At 42.3% G+C, this 24615-nt stretch overlaps 1 protein-coding gene across 2 annotated transcripts; it reads right to left on the bottom strand.

Moving 5' to 3' along the window:
• Positions 1-12753: 12753 nt before the first annotated feature.
• On the bottom strand, positions 12754-23497 carry LOC123399188 (flowering time control protein FCA-like). Of its 2 annotated transcripts, none has more exons than XM_045093618.1 (18): positions 23002-23497; positions 21504-21577; positions 20864-20942; positions 18526-18608; positions 18394-18445; positions 17903-17970; positions 17701-17767; positions 17538-17617; positions 17401-17465; positions 17218-17280; positions 15260-15419; positions 15115-15192; positions 14483-15016; positions 14124-14300; positions 13832-14041; positions 13570-13629; positions 13437-13481; positions 12754-13126 (listed from the first exon to the last, which is right to left on the bottom strand). In XM_045093618.1, exons 1-17 carry the CDS (start codon positions 23345-23347, stop codon positions 13443-13445), a joined length of 2235 nt encoding a protein of 744 aa, XP_044949553.1. In that variant the 5' UTR covers positions 23348-23497; the 3' UTR covers positions 12754-13126; positions 13437-13442. The 2 variants fall into 2 exon arrangements, with proteins under 2 accessions (XP_044949553.1, XP_044949554.1); XM_045093619.1 differs by having other exon boundaries at positions 21504-21574.
• Between the last annotated feature and the right edge of the window lie 1118 nt (positions 23498-24615).

Below are 24615 nucleotides of genomic sequence, written 5' to 3'. Positions count from 1 at the left end.
TGTGCATGTGCAGGGTGAACTTGAGTAGTCATAATTGCTAAAACTGGCCCACAACTAAAATTGGGAAAAGGCTAAGTTTTTATCTTGTCAAGTAGTCTAATCACCCCCCCCCCTCAAGACATACTTTTGATCTGACACGGTGACACGCGCCACTTTGAGCGGTGACAAGATTTGTGCCAACAGGCAGAGATGAGGAGGCTTTCCTATTTTGTGCTAAGGGAGCTGGGCCAGCTTGCCGCCTCCCAAAGCAATCTCCAAAGGTTTCTCATTTGGAGCAAGAAGACCAAGGTTGGGGGGCTCGACGGGATGAAGTTCATCCGTGAGCCCACCAACGCGTCATGGCAGGAGGCTTTTCCACGCGAAGACTACTTTTGTCAGGATAAACTACAATCTTGTCCCCCTTCAAACTCGTCGTTGTGGCAACCCTTCCCGCCTTGTTTTTTTAGGGAAGAGGACAGGGGCGAGTATAAGATAGGGCAGGTTTCCCCCATAGAATGAATCGACCCAGAGCTAGCCAGAACCCACCTTTGTACTCTCTCTCACCCTCAAGCAGTACAAACAAGCAGGAGTGGGGCTTTACACCGCAAGGTGGCCCGAACCTGGGTAAACTTCCACGTCCACTGTTCTTCTTCCATAGCTCGAGCATGCCGGTGTGTCACCATAAGGTTGCGAGGTAGAGCAGGGCGGGGGAACCAATGCACCCGAGAGTTTGAACCTCTTTGGGTCCTCAGATCCCCAATTCTGACAAAGCCCTTCTATCATTGGGATATAGAGCATCGCAAGATTGAACCCACTACAACGCACCACTCCCACTATAAATCACTCAATCTAGTCAGCCGAACCAAACGGATGGATCAGGAAGAAATACAAAGCTATAATAATCATAATAGGATTCAGAAAAGACTGAGTTACTTATAATGAATAATCCCATCATAAACCCACAATTCATCGGATCCCAACAAACACACCACAGAAGAGGATTACAACTGATAGATCACTGCGGTAATCACGGTGAACACTGTACTAAAGATCACACAGAGAGAAGAAGCCATCTAGGTACTACCTATGGACCCATAGGTCTTTGGTGGACGACTCACACATCGGCATGGAGGCAGCAAGTTGATGTAGATGGCCTCCGTGATCGATTCCCCCTCCGGCAGGTCACCGAAAAAGGTCTCCAGATGGGATCACGCTCGAACAGAGACTTGCGGAAGTGGAAAGTGTTGCTGGCGGCTATTTGTGGGTTCCTCCATTCTAGCGAATTTATGAAGGTGTAATTAGGTCAGACGGATCAACGTGGGGCCCACAAGGCAACAGGGCGAGCCATGTTTCCTTCCCATCTCCTCAATTCACGTCTAGTCTCCTCCCGAAGCTTCTCGGGTCTCTTTTGTCGAGAAAAAATTGTGAAAAAGTTCGTAGCGCTTGGACTCCAATTGGTACAGATTTCCTTCAAAACCAAAAACAAGTAGAAAACAGCTACTCACACTTGGCGCTGGGTTAATCGGTTAGTTCCCAAAAAGATATAAATAGCATGTTATTGCATATAAAGTATCCAAGATTGATAATATAATAGCACGGAACAATCAAAATTATCGATACATCTAAGACATATCATCCATCTCATGCATAAGGATTACCAAGCTATTATTCCATAATACCTGAAGGAACTACATAATTAACATTTTCGGTAGATTGATGAGAGGTTCTTACTTCTCCTGATCGAGGTGAAGATACCCCTAACGATCCCCTCAAAGGAGTACAAATCGAGATAAATTTCAGCATGTAAATGTTTCCTTACCAATTCCTCTTACCAAAAGTGCTTCACTCCCCAGCAATGGCGCTAGAAAAGAGTCTTGATGACCCATAAGTATAGGGGATCAATTGTAGTCCTTTTGATAAGTAAGAGTGTCAAACTGTAGGATCGAAAGTATGTATAGAGGGGGGCGTTTAGACTAGTTGACCAAAAATATACAAAAACTTAACCTTTTTCCAATTTTGGTACTAGGGAGTTTTTAGTAATTATATGAATTCTAGAAACACCCTACACATGCAAGTCTATGAGTTGAGCAGTGGAAAGTAAATACATTGCAAGTGAATATAAAGGAGGGACCGTAGAAATCAGACAAAATGAAGACACAATGTTTTTGGCATGGTTTCGATAGGTGGTGCTATCGTACGTCCACGTTGATGGAGACTTGAACCCATGGAGCGTAACAGTTGCCCGAGTCCACATAGGGCTCCACCCATGAAGGGTCCACAAAGAAGCAACCTTGTATATGCCATCATGGCTTAGGTCCACAAAGGACTATCCTCACTTGGGTAGATCTTCATGAAGTGGGTGATCTCCTTGCCCTTACAAACTTCTTGGTTCAACTCCACGTGATTTGGAGGCTCCCAAGTGACACCTAACCAATATAGGAGACACCACTCTCCAAAAGGTAATAGATGTCATGCTTATGATGAACACTTTCCTCTTGTGCTTCAGAGTATAGTCTCCTCAACACTCAATCACTCTCTAACAGAAATTTGGCTTGGTAGAACAGGATGATTGGGTGGAAAGAAATTTGAGGTGGCTAGAAATCAAGGATCTATTGGTTAGAGTGGAATCTATTGACCTAAACACTTGAGTAGGTGGTTCTCTCTCACAAAATGAGTTGTGCAAGTGTAGATTCATTCTGATACCTATCTCAGAGTAAGTGGTGGTGGAGGGGTATATATAGCCTTCACCAAAAATCCAACCGTTACACCTTTATTACTCAACTCAGTGTCACCAAAATATAATCTCGGTGGTACCAACTAGTGCAAAAGGTTACAACTTTTTGGGTTTCAGTTTCACCAAAAGAAACAACACGGTGACCGATTCGGCTCTACCTAAATAGACAACGCTTTGGAAGCTCCGACTGATTCATTTCAAAAAATCCGATAATTCCAAAATGGAAACCAATTGACAACAAAAACTTGGTCACTTTGTTTTTGTCGGACCAAACAAGATCTCGGTTGCACCGAGATGCTAGAATTTTGGCTTAGTCTCTGTCATGGGTGACTCAGTGGCATCAAAAGGAAAGATTCGGTGTGAATGATTTGTCTTTGAGGGTTTTGGACATAATTGATATGATAATGTGTTTGAGGGTTTTTGGTGGCAAATCTCTAATCACTTGAGTAACGAGATCAGCATCAATACCTCATCCCCTCTTAATAGTATTGGATTTCCTATGGACTCATTGTGATCAAGGTCACTTAAAAAATGTAGAGTCTTGAAGCTTTTTCCAATACAATTCATTTGCATGATAGGGTTCCACATCACATATCCTAGCCATGCCAATCATTAAATTTCTCTAAAATGTACTTGAGAAAATTATTAGTTCAATGACATATATGTTGTTATTAATTACCAAAACCAGCACGGGATTAAATGGACTTTTAATCTCCCCCTATTTGGTAACTCATGATAACATATAGATCAAAGCTTCAACAATAGATATATTCAATGAATGATATCATCCCTTTGAGAAGTATGTGATAAGCAAGAGCTCCCCCTAAATTTGTGCATTACTTAGAATTTGCGTTTGAATGCAAATGCACAATCGATTAGGATCATGGGTCACTCTTCCATGCCACATACATCTTGGTGGATTACAATGCACATCACGAAGCATACAACTAAATGATCATGATATATAGCACATGGATAAGCAAGCATAGGATTAAGTGATAGAGTATATGATCAAACACAATGTAGTATCAACCAAAAGATGGCAAAATGAAACCAATGTATGAAGAACCCCAAATATCCAAAATCAAAAGATGAGACACTCGCTCTCGAAGCCCTATGATCTACACATATTATCCCCCTTTGGCAACAAGTTACCAGAAAGTTGGAAAGGTATAGATCTAAACATCGTTCTCGGCTGGATCTCCTCCATGGGGTGATGAAGTCTTCTGACTTGCTTCTCCGGTGGTTCTCGATGGAGTGGAGAGAAGTGCATCGGAGAAAGCTTCAGCCAAAGTCTATTGACCTGGAGGAGTGGTCACCAAAGGAACGGATTGTGCATACGCAGTGGTGGTAGCTAGAGCAGACACAGTGGCCCTGGAGTCTGTAACTGGTACTACTGAAGATCTAGGCATGGTGGTGAACTGCTTTGTGGTGGGAGGAGTAGTCTCATCATCATCACTTGTACCATCCAAATCTTTCTGCAACTGTTCTACTGCTGCTTTGATAGTCACCTTGATATCAAGAGCATGGAGCTTCATCTCAAAGGCTCACTCAAGGCCCATCTAGTGCTTCGCAAGGTCAGCTAGACTCCGCTCAATCCTCTGAGTAGCATAGATGAGATATGACATTTGGTGTGCCTTGGTCTTGAGCACGGGAGCACTAGCAACTCTAGCAGCTTGTGCCTGAGCCTCGGCCTCAATCTCTATGTGAGTTATAGTAGATGTGGTATGGGAAGGATTCATCATCACAGTGTTGTCCTTGGACTCTGGCTGAAGTGGTAGGTGCGGACGATCAAGCTAATAAAATTTGCTACTAACTTTGGAGTTGATAAGCATCTCAATGTATGGTGCATATCCGCAAGATCTCTTCTAATCAGTAGTAGTCCTCTTGATGATCTCCACAATGAGATCCATCACCCTGAATCTGGTGTTCTCGTCCACTAAATGCAACATGTTGATTGAGTATCCTCTTAGCATATTTGCATCACCTGATTTGGGCATCAAAGTGTATCTCATGATAGTATTAGAGGTGGGAAGTCCTGCCAAGAGAAAGTATACTGAACCAAGCTTGTGAGACTTCAGGTAGCCCATCGAATGGGTGTATACACGGTTGCCCTGAAGTTGTGGTCCTTCTTGGATTTGCTATAGACATCCACATCTCCCTCAACAGCCTCTCGAGCACCTATCAAAGCAGCCCAGTAGTCAATTGTGGATTGGTATCTGATAACCTCTGACATCCACACAATCGTTACATCTGGATAGAAGTGGGGAGTAGAGTAAAACTGCATAATCAGCTCATCGGCCGAGGCAGTCATATTCTCCCCCAATGAAGTGATCAATGCCCATAAGTCTGAAACTCTCATGAACATGGGGAAAATATTCAACATTGTCATCCATGTACTTCATTCCATGTATCTCTTATCACTCACTATCTCGCTCTTGTCTTACTCATAGAAGTCTTGTTGCTCCTTGGTGTGGAAACGATAATCCAAGACAATCTTCCCCCTAATGGCATAGGGAGCCTTAGCTCTCCTCTTTCTTGGTCCTTTGTCCTTCCTCTCCTTCACGTTATTAGCAACAGGATAGGCATTATTGCGTTCACGCAATGTTGGCCTTAGCTTCTTGAGCACTCTGGCTTCATAATCATCAATATCCCTCTCACGCACTTGGGCCTTGTTCTTCTCAGCTGGTGGCACATCTCATCATCATCAAGATCATTATCACGCACAGGGGCCTTGTTCTTCTCAGCTACTTATGTTGGGTTCTACCATAGGCGCATCGCATGCAAATTAAAAATTTCCTACGCGAAGAACAACCAAGAACATGCTACGGAGATAGATCATAGATCGTTACCACTAACGCGTAGTGCCGTGTAGCGAAAGTAGATGTGACAGCGCGTTCGCGTGGTCCATCTCCTGCTCGTTCGATCTCCCTCGAACAGTCGGTCGACGGATCCCACATACAGGTTCGTCGAAGCGGCACACGTGCACCGCCTCTAATGGTATCCGCGCATGCAGGAGGAACACAGTGCGGCGTACTGCTTGGTCCGGATCAAACGGTCGGCGACGGAGAGTGGAGATGGCTAGTTGCAACACATGCAAAGCCCTAATGACGGCCCCGAAGTGATCAACCGAATTGGTGTGCCGCACCTCCACTATATATAGGCGTTCGGTGTGGGCTCAACTCTTGGGCCTCGCACGGACCCTAAAGCCCACGTGTTCCTTCCCTTAAGCGTGTGACCCTTTAGGTTCTCATTCACTTGGTCCCAAGTCAGACCATGTCCGACTCGGTTAGCCGGTAGTGGTCCCTAGCAAGACGTGCTGACTCCAAGTGTCCGATGAAGCTGGTTAGGCGAACTTGTACTTCATACTTCTGTTCCCTTTGCCACACGATATATGTTGTCGTGCTCAAGGCGACATGGTCATCCTTGTTGCCGCATGACCTCTTTCTCGTTTCGAGGAATCTAACCAACGTTCTAATTATCTCATAATACTCATCGCATGGCCATGCTTATCCAGTTCAGATCACCCGAGGGGCCCAGAGTATATCTCTCTTGATCGGAGGGTCAAATGACATCTTGCTCGACCACGTCTCGCAGCACGGGTCTGGACAAGCCTGAAACATACCTTTGTAACTACCCAGTCACGAAGTGGCGTTTCGTCGGCCCAAAGCAAGTCTGTCACCAACCCAAGTACATGCGCCAGCTCGGGTCGTAGGACATAGAACGTATGTTGTAATAGAGACTCACAGATGACCTATCGTTGTGTCTCATAGTTGGGTCTGTCCAACTCAGACCTTATCTCGACTCGGATCAGACTACTTCAAATCCGCCCAGATCTTTCCGAGTCCATATTATCCGGCTAGTAACCAATGCTACATGGTTAGTGAGACCGGACCATCCACCGTATCATATGCCAGTCTAGTTGGTTGTGTGTCCACACAACTCTTTCGACTAGGGACCATTTAGGACAGTCATCATACAATGTATAGTCTCACAAACAAGTCACGTACTTGTTAATGCACATCATTGATAATGTCCAAGGACTATCTTTATTCATAAACACATAAGAAATATCATCATACATGATAGCCTCTAGGGCATAACTCCAAGAGTCTCCCACTTGCACTAGAGTCAATCAAATAGACATCGAATGCCCATAGCTCTAACGTGCCCCTGATGCTTGGGTTGTGGAAGCGGCTTAGTCAAAGGATCTGCGACATTTGCATCCATGTGAATCTTGCATAAATTAGTATCACCATTCATTACGAGCTTTCGTATTAGGTGATACTTTTGGCCTATGTGCCTAGTCTTGTGGTGTTGTCGCGGCTCCTTGGCCTGTGCGATGGCACCTGAATTATCGCAATAAAGGACCGACGGTTTTGACCAAAGCGGGAACACATCAAGATCCTCCAAGAACTTCCGAATCCAAACACCTTCCTTTGAATCTTCACAAGCCGCAATGTATCCGGCCTCTATTGTGGAGTCGGCCACTGTATCTTGCTTGGAACTTGTCCAACTCACTGCTCCTCCATTCATGACATACATGAATCCAGTTTGCGATCAACAATCATCCCTGTCAGTTTGGAAACTAGCATCAACATAACCATTTACGCTGAGCTCCTCCTCACCTTCATAAACTAGGAACATCTCTTTAGTCCTTTTCAGGTACTTCAAGATAGATTTCACCACTGCCCAGTGACTCTCACCAGGGTTGGCCTGGTATCTGCTTGTTAAGATTATTGCATAGGCAACATTAGGTCGTGTACATAGCATGGCATACATGATGGATCATATTGCCGAAGCATATGGAATCCTACTCATCCGGTTTCGCTCATCAGAAGTCGTAGGACACTGAGTCTTGCTTAGCCTTATACCATGTGAGACAGGCAAGAACGCTTTCTTGGCCTCACTCATGTTGAACCGCTTCAACACTTTGTCTATGTACGTGCTCTGGCTTAAGCCGAGCAGCGTCCTCGATCTATCTCTATAGATCTTGATGCCTAAAATGTACACTGTCTCTCAAAGGTCCTTCATTGAAAACTTGCCATTCAATGATTCCTTGACTGAGTTCAGCATCAAAACATCATTTCCGATCAGTAGTATGTCATCCACATACAAGATCAAAAATACTACCGAGCTCCCACTGGACTTCTTGTATAAACAATAGTCCTCTTCGTTCTTGATGAAACCAAGGTCAACGATGACTTCATCAAAACGAATATTCCAACTCCGAGTTGCTTGCCTCAATCCATAAATGGATCTCTTGAGCTTGCATATTTAACCAACATTAGTTGGATCGACAAAACCTTCGAGTTGTATCATGTATACATCCTCCTTTAAATTTCCATGAAGGAAAGCCATTTTGACATCCATCTGCCATATCTCATAATCGAAATATGCAGTTATAGCTAGTATGATCCTCGCCGACTTTAGCATCGCTACCGGCAAGTAGGTCTCGTCGTAGCCAATTCCTTGAACTTGTCCATAACCTTTAGCGACAAGCCGAGCTTTGTGGATCTGAACATTTCCATCCACATTGGTTTTCTTCTTAAAGACACATTTGCAACCAATGGCTACTATGCGAGGCGGCGGATCAACCAAGTCATAGACTTGATTATCATCCATGGACTTTAACTCGGATCTCATGGCCTCAAGCCATGCCTCGGAATCTGGGCTCACCATCGCTTCTGCATACGTGGCCAGCTTGTCGCTTGCTAGCAACAACACATCGCGCACTTTGCGCAATCTATCTGACCTCCGTGGCTCTGGTGCCAACTGAAGGGTCCACGAAGAAGCAACCTTGTTTATGCCATCATGGCTTACGTCCACGAAGGACTAGCCTCACTCGGGTAGGTCTTCACGAACTAGGCGATCTCCTTGCCCTTAAAAACTTCTTGGTTCAACTCCACATGATTTGGAGGGGGCCAAGCGACACTTAACCAATCTAGGAGACACCGCTCTCCAAAAGGTTATAGATGTTGTGTTGATGGTGAATTCCTTGCTCTTGTGATAAAAAAGATAATCTCCTCAACACTCAATCACTCTCTCATAGAAATTTGGCTTGGTAGAAGAGGATGCTTGGGTGGAAAGCAACTTGAGGAGGCTAGAAATCAAGGATCTATTGGTTGGAGTGGAATCTCTTAATCTCAACACTTGAGTAGGTGGTTCTCTCTCAGAAAATGAGTTGTGGAAGTGTAGTTTCATTCTGATGGATCTCTGAGAGTAAGTGGTGGTGGAGGGGTAAATATAGCCTTCACCAAAAATACAATCGTTACAACTTTATATCAACTCGGTGACACCGAAATATAACATCGATGGTACCGACTAGCGCAAAAGGTTGTAGCTTTTGGGGTTTTAGTGAGACCGAAAGAAACAACACAGTGAGACGATTCGGCTTGACCTAAACAGATCCAACGCTTCAGAGGCTCCGAGTAATTCATTTCGGAAATTTTGAGAATTCCAAAATGGAAAGTAATCGGCCAGAGAAACTTGGTCACTACATTTCGGTCGGATCGAACCAAATCTCAGTTGCACCTAGATGCTAGGGTTTTGGCTTAGGCTGTTTCATAGGTGACTCTGTGGCACCGAAAGGAAAGATTCGGTGTGACTGATTTTCACTTTGAGGGTTTTGGACATAATTGATATGAGAATGTGTTTGAGAGTTTTTAGTGGAAAATCTCTAAGCACTTGAGCAACGTATTACCATCAATACCTTATCCCCCCTTAATAGTATTGTCTTTCCTATAGACTCAATGTGATCAAGATCATTTAAACAAAATGTGGGGTGTGGAGCTTTTACCAATATAATTCCTTTGCAACATAGGGGGTCCACATCACATTTCCTAGCCATGACAATCATTCAACTTCTCTTAAATGTACTTGAGAAAATTATTAGTTCAATCAAGGTTGGAAAAAGCGGTAGGCTTAAGCGGGGCAGTTGGCCTTCGCCTAGTGCCTAGGCGGTGCTTAAGCGCCCTAGGCATGGCCTAGGCGATAATGTAGTTTCTACTATTAGGGTGTGTATGTGGTTATTATATGTGTATTATCTTAATTCAAGTCATATATATAAGTTAACTACCAACTACCGTCATTGGAATATGGCTCACTTAGCATATTAATGCAATAATGTCATTATTTCTCTCTTGGTTAGACATTTTTTTGCTTGCCCTGCCTACACTATTGCTTATGCCCTAGGAAAGGCGTTTGGCCATCACCTAGTGCGTAGGGGTGCCTAAGCTCCTCCTAAGCACTACCTTTTCCAAGAGAGGTTCATTGACATATATGTCTTTATTAATTACCAAAACCATGAAGGTATTAAATGCAATTTCACGAACCCAATGAGAAGCGGAAGGAATTGATAAGTGGTTCCAGCAAGGTATTGTGTGCAAGTGCTGAAAAGTGTGATAGCACATAGTTTGATAGTAGAATAATTTGTAGCAAATAACTAATAACCAAAGTGACAAGGTCCAGCAAGGTAGGCCAATGCTTATATTTCTAAGGATGTGCGAAGGGTAATTCTTATAATAAGCAAAGCGTTCTCGAGGACACATGGGAATTCTTCATGACCATCATGTTTTAGTTTATTCACGTTCGCTATTTTGATAAATCATAATGTGGGTCGACCCGTGCTAAGGTGTTTTTCTTACTTTAACAAGCAACCCACTTATGATTACCTCCTCTCGCAAGCATCTGCAACTACGAATGAAGAATTAACATAAATCTAACCATAACATGAAACATATGGATCCAAATCAACCCTTACGAAATAGTGCATAAACTAGGATTTAAGCTTCTATCACTCTCCCAATCCATCATTTACTTACTACTCCATAATGGTTTTCCTTAGGCCCAAGGATAGTGAAGTGGCATGCAGTCGACATTCACATGACATCACTAGAGGAAACACAACATACATGTCATCAAAATATTAAACAAATACCAACTTCACATGGTAATTTCTAACAAGACTTCTCCCATGTCCTCATGAACAAATGGAACTAGTCACAAACCATATTAATGTTCATGATCAAACGAGATAAATATGATTAATAATCTCAACATATGATTTTCCACCAAGTAAACCAACTAGCATCAACTACAAGATGTAATCAACACTACTAGCAACCCACACGTATCAATATGAGGTTTTGGGACAAAGATTGAATACAAGAGATGAACTAGGGTTTGAGATAAGATGGTGAAGATGTTGATGGAGATGAGTCCTCCCACGATGAGTGGAACATTGGAGATGATGAAGGCTTCAATTTCCCCTTCTCGGAGGGAAGTATACCCGATGGAATCGCTCCGTCGGAGAGCAAAAGTGGTCCTGCCGAGGTTCCGTCTCGAGACTTCGGCGCTTCGTTCCGAAAGTCTCTCAATTTTTTCTAAGGAAAATGGCTTGATATAGCAGAAGACTAACACTAGAGGGGACCCGTGGGCTTCACAAGGGTGGAGGGCGCGCCTAGGGGGTAGGGCGCTCCCCTGCCCTTGTGGGCCCACAATTGATCATTCATGGAGTTTCTTCTTTTTCAGTATTTTTTATACATTCCAAAATAATTCTCCACAAGTTTTAAGGTCATTTGCAGTTCCGAAGAATAGTTGTCTTTGTTGTAACTCCTTCAGATCCAGAATTCCAACTGTCGGTAATTTCCCTCTTGGAAAACTTGCATATTGAGAGAGAAAAGACATAAGAATTGCATCATAATGATCAAAAACGTTGTAAATAGTAGTAGAGAATCATGATGCAAAATGGACATATCAATTAGGCATGCATGTTTTGATCCCGATGTCTATGTGTTATGGCTAAGTGCTTAGCAACATTGTTGAGTCGCCTAATTCCTTGAACGACTTACACAAATCTCATAGCAAATTTACCGTGGTCAAACTGTTTACATGTGCCTTACGGCTCATGCATCAGCAACTATGTTTGCCTTTCCAGGGTGGTACTGGATACTCAAGGTTCAATCCTTTGGGCGATTCCAACCAACTTCTCTATCTCATATTCAACTCCTTCGGGATGAAAATGTAGTGCAAACTCTTGTGAACTGTGAAAACGTCACAAGCCTTACCCAATAGGTAATGCCTCCATTCCTTTAAAGCATGGACTACCGACGCCAATTTCAATTCATGGCTGGGGTAGTAAACCTCGTGCTTCTTCAACTGCCACGAGGCATAGACTACTACTCTTCCTTCTTGCATCAAGTCACATCCAAGTGCTTGGTAAGAGGTGTCACAATTGACTTCAATATGTTTCTCGGCGTTGGGAAAATATAGGACCTGGTAGTCACTGGTGTCTTCTTCAACTCCTAGAGACTCTCTCTTCGCAAGTTTCCATCCAACAAAACTTCTCTTTCTTAAGCATGCGTTTCATGGGTTTGGTCGTCCGTGAGAAATAATAACCAGCCATCCCAAGAAAACTACAAATCTCAACAATAATCTTAGGTGATATCCATTCATTAACAACTGTCACTTAAGAGTGGTCTAGTGCTAATCCTTCTCCTGATATGTTATACCCAAGGAAGCTAACTTCCTCTTGCCAAAATTCACACTTGTTGAATTGGCATTGAGCTATGCTCCCTCAACTCCTGCAAACCAGCTTAAGATGCTTTGCATGATCTTCCTCGGTTTAGAAGCATATCAGGATTTCGTCAATGAAAACAACCACAACTTGCCCAAATAGTCCGTGAATACCTTCTTCATGAAATATGCTGGAGCATTCGTTAATCCAAGGGACATGACAGTGTACTCATAAAGACCAAACCTTATGATAAAAATCCATTTTAGCCTATGTCGGTTCCTTGAATCTTTACTGAAAAATTCCAGATCTCAGATCCATTTTAGCTATGTCCATGAACCCAGCCCACACACAGGAGTCAAGGTTTTTTTCAAACTTCTCCCTTCCCAAATGCCCAGTCTGCCCGCGAGAAACAAGACCTGATTAAGGACCGTGCCATAACCACGAGATCCGGTCGTTAAGAAGTACAAAAGTTGCCAAAGTTGCCGGTTTGGCCCAAGGTTACGAGGTACCGCTGTTGCACAAATGAAGCGAACTAAATTCTTATGAAGAGCACCAACATCCCAGGTAAAAAATAAAAAATAGCAATGCTAATGCATATGAGACGGCAACTCTGGCCATAAAAAAGGTAGATAAAAACACTGAATGTTACAGCGACACACAGCTGCCATTCTAATAGGCAATGTTACAGCGATACAAGGCCTAGACTGCAAACATTTTACACACATCGGATCTACAATCTAGGCACTAATCTAAGCTAAATTCAGAGTTACAATGACCGCAAGAGCCAACATGGCCATCCGCGCGAAGGCAAAAAACACCGTCACAGGCAGAAGCGGCAGGTCTTGCTGGAGCTCATTCCTGAGACTGGAGTCTTCGCTGACACATCATTCATCCACCTAAAATGGCAGAAAGTCAGCGAAACATGTACATGCCCGAGGCTGCAAATAATGCAAATCCCATTGCTTCACCATAATATCCTCCCAAAAACAAAATTCAAAGAAATGGAATGAAAGAGTGAGAATGTATTTTCCTTGCATAAAATGCCAACATTCATTCTAAACATGGGTAAAACAAAGAATCTTTGTAAATCACAACTTTATATGACTGCCAATTACTTTACATTAGCTAGCTTACCACATGTATACTTCAGAAGTTCCAAACTAAGGTACGTCACGAACAGTAAAGGAACATAGTTTTTTTGCTCACCTGCAGTCAACTTTTCCAAGAACGCTCTTGAGCAGCTTGAATTCCCTATATGAAGTCGCCACGAAAATTATGTCAGCTGATATTCTTAACCAATGCAAACATATTTTGAGGTATAAATAATGCAATAGATTACCTGCTGAATCCTACTGGGATCAATCGTGCCCGTTGGCTGTAACTGATTATAGTTTAAATCCTGTATAGAAGTTTTTGAAATATCAAACTTCAGATATCATAATTTACAGACTCAGCTTTAGTAACAATAAGGCAAACGGTGGGAGACTGCAACAATGCCATATTCATTGTTATCATAAAGTGCTGTGAGGATAATGCAATGCACCAGAACAGTATTTATAAAAATATAAAATCTCTTATAGCTAAAGAAATTGAATGGGCACCTGCTGTTTCATCTGCATTTGGTTATGTCCTTGCTGCGACTGGGGATGGTGTTGCATAGATTGCATAGATGGAATTGTTTGAGCCTGAGGAGGTGACTGAAGTTGCTGCGCAACAAGCTTTTGTTGGTGCTGTTGAAGTAAAATAAGTTTCTGGTGCTGCTGCTGCTGCTGCTGCTGCTCATACAGTACATATTCTTCAGGCTTTTCCCACTGCAATGCAACAGCTCATAAGAACCAAATCCCCAATATTTTTATTTCGAGATGATATGCGATCAAAGTATTAATTCCTCACCTTACTCTCTCGAGTTATGCTATTGTAGTAATATTTAAAACCTTCAGGTGAGGTATGTTCTGTCCAATTGCAAGTTAAAGAAACTGCAGGCGAATTGACCTGCTGTGGAATTGCATTTATGTTTGTCGTCATCATGGCAGCCGGAGCACCAGGGGCATTAGATTGCACTGGCTGTCCCTGCAAACCCAAACTGAAACAGTGAAAAACAGTACACAGAAACTTTAAACTTGTGTTAAATGTAAATGCATAATACAACACAGAACAGAGAACATAAATGATGGCAAGGAAAGGAAGCACAAAAGAAGGAATTGTGCAGAGTAATTAAGAAAAACATTTTCTCATGGTAATAGAGGAATTACCTGTTGCTTAGGAACCTGCGTATGTGGCTGCTGATTTAAGTTAGGCTGCTGCTGGTGCTGCTGCTGCTGCATTAGTTGCAGCTGTTGCTGAAGCTGAAAAATCGTCTGCTGTGAAGATTGATAACTGGACTGCATAGCTGCCTGCTGCTGTTGGAGTAGCAACTGTGGAGCTTGTGACAGCATCTGCTGGACTGGCTGCTGTAGCATTTGTGGTGTTAAATTGGATGGAAGTTGTTGTTGTCCAGGAACAGATTGCATGGGATTGGACTGTACAGCTGAAGGCGCCTGTAGAGCGCATGCAGAAGCATTTTGCTGCGTCAATGGTTGTGACACAGGGAGCTGGCCAGGTAATTGCATAGTTGGTATATTCTGGCCAAAAGAACCAGGCCCCAAGGATTGTGAGGCATGAAGCTGCCCTTGCTGAGCATTCTGCAATTGTACAGGGAAATTCTGCTGCAGGCCAGTTGGCTTTTGCAAGGGTGGGATCTGTGGCCCACCGAGATGATGCCCTTGTGACAAGGAAGGATTTATGCCCTACAATGTAAAAGGCATCATGACCATTGGCGACAAGGCACAGAAAACAAAGATCAAAGTCAATTCACAAACATCAGAAGTCCTTAATATGTCAGTACCATATGAGACGATGCCGGCACAGCTGTCTGACTTGACAAAGAACCATTCCCATGAAACAACTGAGGCCGAAAAGCAACCTGCAATGATCAAAGGTAAGTAGGCTGTGAAAATGTAACACTAGTAAAGGTTTGGCTTGTACCATACATTATCTGCTGCTGATGTAACAGGGCCACCCATCAGGCCCATAGAATTGTCAGACCCGAAGTTATTGAACTGATGAGGTGCCATTGAGCTTGGGCTTGAAGGACGCCAAGTGTCAGGAGGCATGTGTCGACCTATTTGCTCATCAAGATTGGCAGTCGGCCTAAGTACAAAGAAATAATTACCAGTGAGTAGAATGGTTCAAAACTAGCAGTAGGAGTATGCTTAGTATAACAGACAGACTATACTAGATCGTCAGATAAAGAGAAAACTCTATAGCATCCAACTATCTGCTACCTAAAGTATTGCATTGTATCTATCCATACATATCAATTCATGCAGTTCTCTTTTGAATTTGCTGAATATCATAGGTTTAAATAGCCGGCTATAGTCCCTCTATAGGCTTTGCTATAGCCTTTTCAGCAGGGTGTCGCTAAATGGTCTCATGTACAAATAGCATGCTATAGCCCGCTATAGCTTATATTTGGAGGTCCGACGCTATTTGGCATAGCACGCTATTTAAAACACTGCTGAACACATATACTGTTTATTTAATGCTTTTGGCAATTGGGAAGTACTACCTCCGTCTGGGTTTATTAGCCCCCTTCTATTTTGCACCAAACTTTGACCATGAATTTGAACTTATAAGATATAAATTATATTCCGTAATAGTTACACCATGGAAAACCTCTTTCAAATACAAATCCATCAATATTGTTTTTATAGCATATACTTTAGATTCTTTGTCAAATAGATGGTCAAACTTGGACCCAAAATACAAAGGGGGCTAATAAACCCGGATTGAGGGAGTACAACTAGCCTCTAAGTGTGGTTTCGGTAATAATGAAAATTACTGTGAACCAGCAGTTTTGCAGTTTTGTTATGCTGTATATGAGGTTTTCGCAGGTGATGATGAAGGACACTGGATGGGTTAGCTTTTGTCAAGAGAAAACATAGAAATGCACTACAAACGATCAAAATACAATCATACAAGTGAACCAAATATGATGAAGGTCAGGTTCAATAGAAGATCGAGTAATGACCAAGACGATGTTCATAGTTGAACTCAAGGATGGCTATGATTAGACCTAATCATACCCAGGGCAGGCCCACGCCCAGCCTGAAGCATGTGAACAAATCCACCAAATAGTCTGCTAGTGTATAAGTTGTGAAATGTGAGGTGGGGGGAGAGTTGGTGCACTGGGTGTACATTGCAATCGCCTTTGTTACATCGGTTTGACCTATCGGCATTGATCATGTTCAAGCCAAAGTCTGAGAGATTGGTACTCTTGATGGCCACCCCTTCTAGGCAGGTTGGCTAATTATTATTATTCAAAAAATTGACAGGAGCGCTGTCGTACCAATTAGCAGAGGAGAAGGAAGTAACCAGTACAGGCCGAAGCCAAAAAGGAAAGAAAAATTACACTAGGCTTTGCCTAGGTAAAAGAGAGGTCGTTGTGATTTCTTCAACAAGCTTGTAACTAAGCCAGAGCACTTTTTTGAGGTGGTTGTGGAGCACCATCTGAGAAAAGGGCAAGTCATAGTGACCGAGGAGATGTCGGGTTGTCCTCAAGAGGATTAGGGTTGACAGATAACCCACTCTTGACAACGAGTGAGTGAGCACCTCAATAGGCACGTGGAATATCAGTAGATAATCCAAACTAAGAAGCAGAAATGATTTGAGTCAGTTGTCCCATTTACATCATTTCATTTCATAAGTGTGCTACACTGGTGATATATCATGTCAATATAGTCAATAGGATTGAAAACCTCCCTTGCATATAGGATGCTGGTACATTAACTGAACCTGGTATATTTGATTTGTCTGTGTGCAAAAAATCCAACCACGTTCAATTCCACAGAGATTTAGATTAAGCCCAATCTGTATTTGTTTCAAATTCTACCAATCAATTCTTCTGCCATATATAAATTGAAATGGCTCAAACAAGAGGAGAAAGAACCTGATAACTAGTGCTGCATCAGATCGAGAACTGACACCAGGACCTCCGAAGGCAGGGCCACCCCTAACCAAACAAGATAAATCTTAGAGCAGTGATGGGGATGATAGCACTTGTCTAACGTAGTGCCATGCCACTAAACTAGTGCGAGTTAGAATATAAGCAAAAGGTCGTGCTCTTAACCACCTTGATTCTCCAGGTCTAGGCCTCTTAGGATCAGCAAATCGAACTATTAATGGTTGCTCGCACCCCTAACAGCATAACAGATACAGTAAGCATTCTGAAGCAAAAGCAGAACTAATCAGCTTGGCAAAAATAGTTACCCTCATTATGTAAGTCCCACTAAGAGAATTCATGGCTGCAAGTGCAGGTTCTTTTGATGAGAATTTGACAAAGCCACAGCCTGCAAGTTGTTACACATGTCACAACACAAGTTGAAACAGAAGAACATAGAAGAAATGAAGTGAGTAAGTGAATCTAACAAACCTCGGCTCTGCCTCATGCCATCTTTCATGATGTAAACATCTTCCACATGACCAAAAGGAGCAAAAATCTATAAAGAAGAATATTAAACAGAGATATAACTTTTCGTGCAGTTGCTAAATTATCAATGCTTACAGATAGGTGATAGGTTTCTCCAACCACAATATTCTTACAAACCAAGAAAACTTCTGGGCAAGTCCCTTACCTCTTCTATCTCCTTTGCAGTTGCCTGCTTATTCAGTGATGCAACAAACAATTTGTGCTCAATAGACCCTAGCAAATCAGTTGAGCAGAACAATTAATCATCCAATAAGTACATTAAAAGATCTGAATAATTACAGTTCAAGCATAACTTAGTTCTCATGATATTTTTATTTAGCAGAACTCAGAATAAAAAAATTAACAATCTTAGAAGTGTAGTACTATGTTGGACAAGTGAAGAAAACAGGAACATGAGAAGACTGCTGTAAAAAAAGGCATGTAAAATGCATCAAGGAATATCATTATATCATTTCTCCAGTGCCGATCAAAGGTAACTATGTTAAGAATTCGCACCAAACAAACTCAGTAGTCAGTTATACTTTGGAGAGAAAATTTGAGGCAATGTCACAATTGCATCAACCGGTATCATAACAAAGCATAAACTGGCCAGTGATAGGCAAGCTAAATAGGTAACGAAGTTACTTGAAGTATTACCATGACGCTCCTTTTCACCATCAGCATATCTAACCTGAACAGGGCCCATCGCCTGATATAACAGATGCATAGTCAATAATTCACAGACAAAAGATTCACAATAAACAGATAGCTAACAAAAAATAAAGTTACCCCGGGTATAGTGCACTGGTTATGCAGAGCTCTGATGGCTCTCTCGGCCTCTTCGGAAGTAGCATATTTAACAAAACAACAGCCTGCAAATGCAAACATATGGAATTTGATCACAAGGCATTAAAATTTTCCGTGTAGTTCAACTTGATATAATGTACATGCAATACAAAACATAGTAGAGTTGGCGAAGTGAAGGAAACAAGGAGGTAAGTTTCAAACAGGTAATGAAGTTCAACGATATATTGATCAAGAAAAAACAACTTCTACCACTTCCAATGTCGAAAGGCGTAAGTCAATAAACAAAACAACCATAGAACCTTGAATAGGAAAAAGAATAGAATGACGAGGAGACATGTCAAATTATCAATTGGGCTGCACTCTGCAACACCAAGCACAATTTAAAGTGTAGCTAATATATGAGACATGAAATATAATTTTTATAATGCTCCAGCTGACTGCAAGTTCCACTAGAAATTCAGCGGAGACAAACTGGATCCCACAATGAAACAGTACAGTCATCACCAGAGTACAAGAACAAAACGCAAAGCAAATTATTTGCACTGAAGAGACATGCAGGTTTCGCATAAAGCATGTATAACCAACCGACACTCCACCCTAATTACAATATTTTATGCAAAGAAATTGTGCATAGTCGTGTAGACAGATCCATCAACGATAGTAAGACCCTGTCACAACAGAGGTCCATCAACGAACACCAATAGTATGGTTGCCCCAAAGATATGCTGCAGTGCTCTGAGCAAGACTAGTGTACTCATAAAAGCCAGGTGACACACTCAGGGTGTCAACGAAATCATACATGATAAACAAAATGCATCAACAGTATCATATAGCCCAGGCTGCATCATTTTGCTCATCCATATACAACTCCAGCAGCTCAACTGTTGATCTAATCCAACTGCACATATGACGAGTTCAAAGATCTAGAACTGAAATTCAGCTCCAATTAAGAGCACATGCTTCACCAATCATTTCCAAGAAATCACGATGACCTCAGGTCAAGTGCAAGGCCTTTCACATAGGCCATAGCATTCATCTCATCTGCATGGCTGATATAGAATGCAACAGTTACATGCAGCATGAATCTGCGAGTCCAACAGTTTGGGTGGAAGACTCCAAGTGAGTGACATACATAAATTACGCCAGGGAGATCTCAATAACACACACAACAGTATAACTTTGGTATGTCAATGTCAGCATCATGCAATGGTACAGAGAAAAATAACCATGATATTGTTGGACGACAACGGTCGGAAGGACAAGAATGCCAGGACCGTCAAAACAGATGTCACACTTCAGTGGTATCAGAAATAATACCAACAGTGCCATCAACTCAAATATACAGGGAAAAAATCACACCATTAAACCCTACCAGAACAAGTCGACCATACAGCAGGAAATGTTCCTATTGATATAATGTGTTCCATAACTCAAATAGGTGTGAAGTGCCACCATCACAGTCGCCGAGACCAGCAACACCATTCTTTCGAATATATGAACCCTACTGAGTGGATCGAGAATTTACCACTGTCACACACAAACGTCCAAAACTGCATTGAGACACAGCGTCGTCAATCAAACAACCTGAACTCATGAGATACGTTTTGTTCAGAGCAACCAAGCGCTTGGCATCACTCACATGGCGACCATCAAAGCACAATATTATCCCACATATTTGTCCATCAAAGCACGGCTCCAGATTAAACATGCAACCATCATATCCCACATAAAACAAATAACATCGCATCATTTTAGATCACTCAGGACAACACCACACAGCATCATCCAACCCCAGGCAACCACACATTAATTAAGGGATTCAACCAGGGATTCCATACAGTGCAACTCATGATAAGAAGTACAGTATATAAAGAAATCTGAAGCCATGGAAGGAAAAGAATGAGAAGTTAATCTTAATTCCTTAGGATGTCCTCTGGTCTTTTGCATCGCATTCAAAACAAATAGATGCAACAGTAACACAGCACCCTTAGTTATTTCTGGTCATACTACATTGAACACGTCAACACACACAAGATTGCTATGACTTGAACAAAGTTGTTTGTCCAAATCTGCTACCTTATGTAGCAGCAGGGTGGAGCCTAGCTGGGTTACAGTAACCAGCCAACAGTTAGCTGCTTCCTTTCTTGCCTTCTATTAACCCAGACGAAGAAACAGAACGGAAGCGCAGGAAACAAAATTCAACAACCGCCAAATCTAACTGAGAGAAGATGCAACCTTGTTGCTCCTAATACTCTCAGAACCTGAAAAGGAAGCGATACTGGTATATTGATAATATAAGAAAAATATACTTATTGCTCACCTTGTTGTTCACCAGTTTTCCTATCCCTGATCAAAGCAACTTCAAGAACATCTCCATGATCCTCAAATAAAGGTCGAACCTGAAGACAGTAGAGAGGTCTTCATATACAAAAAATATACAACATATTTGTTGATTCTCAGAAAAAAAAATACAAGCACATGCAACAAGAGAACAAATAACAGAGCAAAAGGATGCCAACAACAGAAGAAAGAAAAATAAATAAACTGCTGAACTACTTTAATGTTCAAAACTTTGTGAGCTTGTAACTGAGAGAAGATGCAACTTTGTAATCAATACTGTGAATGCAATGCTCCCAGTGGAGTTGAGATCATGTTAATAAGCCATAACTGGGAATTGGCCAAAGGCGGATTTAGCTAAATTTTACGCTAGCACTCTTTAAAATGTAGATTTTCTTAACACAAAAAAAGCCACTTTTACCACCTACCTACCTTATAGGACTTCCAATTTATATAAACATTGGAATGGTTTCATGGATAGCAATAAGCCATGATAAAACAAAATCAAGTTAATGTACAACAAAGCAGCCTTCCCAGTTCTGAGATTATGTAAAGTAGACATATTAACAAATCTGCAGGTAAATAATAGCAGATACCACAGTACGTATGAAAGTTGTACTCACATCATCTTCATTTGCTGTTCTTGGAACTGATCCAACGAAAAGTTTAACATAACCACTTTTGTTATCATGATCTGCTGAAAATTTTCCACGTGAATATCAATTAACTAGCTGGTGAGAGGGAGTAAGACAAGCTCAAATATTTATCCACTGAAGTTCAATGAGATAAAACAGTACAATCAGCTAACAAACATAAGTTCTACTGACATTGATTACTGGTGCCAATACAAATAAGAACTTGATGGGTTCAAATTGGTACATAAACTGCTTACTAGGAGGGAAAACATAGCATTTAGCTTAACGGTTATGACTTAAGGCCAACATCTGGATTAACCAGATATGACCTACCTGAAACTGTTAGGCTATTACAATAGCTTATCTGAAGCTTCATCACGAGATAAGCTCATAGGCCATACCATTATTATACTGATTTAACAACAAGACAGAACACACCAGTGTGTATCATGGAGAAATTAGATCTTAACCCACGCTTTACTTCTACATTTAAAATTTGTGTCATCCCACCAGTGTGTATGCATTATCGTGGACATCATATTACCATAAGTTGTATGAATGTTGCAACGCGGCTGCATATACTCTTTCTGTTTTTAAGCTACTAGCAAAAGAGCCCGTGCGTTGCAACGAAAGAGAAAATAACACAAGCTCTAAACGCAATATATTTTCACATGGCATCACATTTGTGTTGCCGATGATGGCTTTAGTGCTCACACAATGAAAACGCGTTTGAATATACAGTCACTCGGAATAAGATGAGAAATATGTTGTTTCTCCCCACGAGGTTTTTCAAAGGTGTGCATGTGTTGTCAACGATGTTTTTCTTTCCTCTCAATTTGGTTTTAATTTAATGGATGTTTATTGCAATTCGTATCGTCGCCGGAAAGAGAGAGAAAAAAGAACCGTGCACTACAGATTAAGTTTGCACCAAAAATAATATTTAAGAAGTATTCAATAGCTAAAAATAACATTCTATTTAGATTCTACATATTTTTTAATCAAATTTCATATATAACATGTTAAAATCGGGGGGGGGGGGGGGGGGGTGGGATGACGACCCGCCACTGAGACGAGCCTCGGCAAATCATCAAACCCCTAGTAAAGTGGGGCAAATAATCTAATCCCCTGTATAGCATGTACATCTGAAACCAGTCTAAGTTCATCATTCATTCAAAAAAGGTGGGTGGTCTTGCCATCATGGTATACATGCTAGCACATATTACGCAGCTGCATACTTGGACCACTGGTTTGTCACATCCCAACAGTGACTGTTCAGCTATGGCGAGTTAACAACAGTTGATTGAACTTGGTGTAAAATCTTCCAGAGATCATGGAAGTTCAACTTCATCACTTATTGCACAGAGGACCAAAAGCCCAAAAACCTTTTCCCGTGCGTATACAAGCTAAAATTCCACATCTAGAGGCAGCGCGGCACAGCAAAACCTAGAAAATGCCAAAGCGCAGAAGCCAAGATCCTGGACCAAACCTGAGTAGTCTCCACGGCCTCCGCCGCCACCGCCTCCGTAACGGCTCCTCGCTCCACCGGCCGTCTCATCAAAGTCGCCGCCGCCGCCTCTGTACCCTCCAGTTCCACCACCGCCAACAACGTATTCAGACGGCGCACGGTACGGATGGAACCTCCCGCCTCCGCCTCCGCCTCCGCCTCCGCCGCCGTCGCTGCTCCCGCCGCGGGAGGAGCGGTGGGGCGGGGGGCTACCCCCGCCGCCGCCGGACCAGCGTGAGGGTCCGCGCGCGAATCTGCCGTCCCCGCCGCTGCGAGCGGCGCCCGCGGGGCCTGAAGGGTCGGCGGAGCGGTCGCTGCCGCGGTGCATGTGGTGGGCAGAAGGTGGCTAGGGTTTTGACGCGGCTCGCGAGCACGAGAGGGGGAAGGCGAAGGCGAAGAGAGAGGCCGTGTGGAATTTCAACTCCGCCTCGTAAAGTGCCAATGGCCGTGAGGATCAGATTGGATCCGATGGGCGACCGACGGCAGTCTGCTGCCCCGGCGTACCCCTTCCGTTTCTGCCAACGGACAACGTAATTTCGGGGCATCTTTCCCGGCTTCAATAGGGATATTTTATCAACCTATGTGGAAACTTTTTAAATATAAGTTATTTTATAAATATTTTTAATTATAGATAGATGATGCATATGCATTATCGTGGACATCATATTACCATAAGTTGTATGAATGTTGCGACGCGGCTGCATATACTCTTTATGTTTTTAAGCTACTAGCAAAAGAGCCCGTGCGTTGCAACGAAAGAGAAAATAACACAAGCTCTAAACGCAATATATTTTCACATGGCATCACATTTGTGTTGCCGATGATGGCTTTAGTGCTCACACAATGAAAACGCGTTTGAATATACAGTCACTCGGAATAAGATGAGAAATATGTTGTTTCTCCCCACGAGGTTTTTCAAAGGTGTGCATGTGTTGTCAACGATGTTTTTCTTTCCTCTCAATTTGGTTTTAATTTAATGGATGTTTATTGCAATTCGTATCGTCGCCGGAAAGAGAGAGAAAAAAGAACCGTGCACTACAGATTAAGTTTGCACCAAAAATAATATTTAAGAAGTATTCAATAGCTAAAAATAACATTCTATTTAGATTCTACATATTTTTTAATCAAATTTCATATATAACATGTTAAAATCGGAGTTACGGTTTAAAAGATATGAATAATTTCGTTTTAGATAAAATGTGGATTGATTAACTGAAAAGTTAGAATTTGTTTTGTTAAAATACGAAGGTCAACATTAATTCACTTGTTTACACAAACCTCGTATCAACAGTTTAGTATACATCATTCACTACTGAAATTCAGTTTTTTGCCGTCTGTCATATATTTGTCGTCTGCTCGCTGACGGTAAAGGCTGTCACAAACCACACGACAAAGAACTGGCTCATGGTATAGAATGTCTTTGCCATCAGTCACATATTTGCCGTCAGCCGCAGAGGGCAAAGAGTCGCACAGCAGACGACAAATATATAGGTGGGGCCCACCTGACCGCGGGTACGTTAGGTCAAACTGGAGTCCCTTCTTTGTCGTCTGGAGGCAGACGGCAAAGAGTCTAGACTCTTTGTCGTCCGCCGGCAC

This window comes from Hordeum vulgare, chromosome 5H (assembly GCF_904849725.1).
Source record: "Hordeum vulgare subsp. vulgare chromosome 5H, MorexV3_pseudomolecules_assembly, whole genome shotgun sequence".
Classification (NCBI taxonomy): Eukaryota; Viridiplantae; Streptophyta; class Magnoliopsida; order Poales; family Poaceae; genus Hordeum; species Hordeum vulgare.
The sequence above is the reverse complement of the archived record's forward strand: the minus strand, read 5'-3'. Positions and strand labels throughout refer to the sequence as shown.

Coding starts and splice junctions, on each gene's coding strand:
- LOC123399188 (XM_045093618.1), bottom strand. CDS start 23,347: ATGCACCGCGGCAGCGACCGCTCCGCCGACCCTTCAGGCCCCGCGGGC. Junction 17,281..17,400: donor CCTAGACCTGGAGAATCAAG/GTGGTTAAGAGC, acceptor TTGTTTGGTTAG/GGGTGGCCCTGCCTTCGGAG. Junction 13,482..13,569: donor ATCCCAGTAGGATTCAGCAG/GTAATCTATTGC, acceptor GACTTCATATAG/GGAATTCAAGCTGCTCAAGA.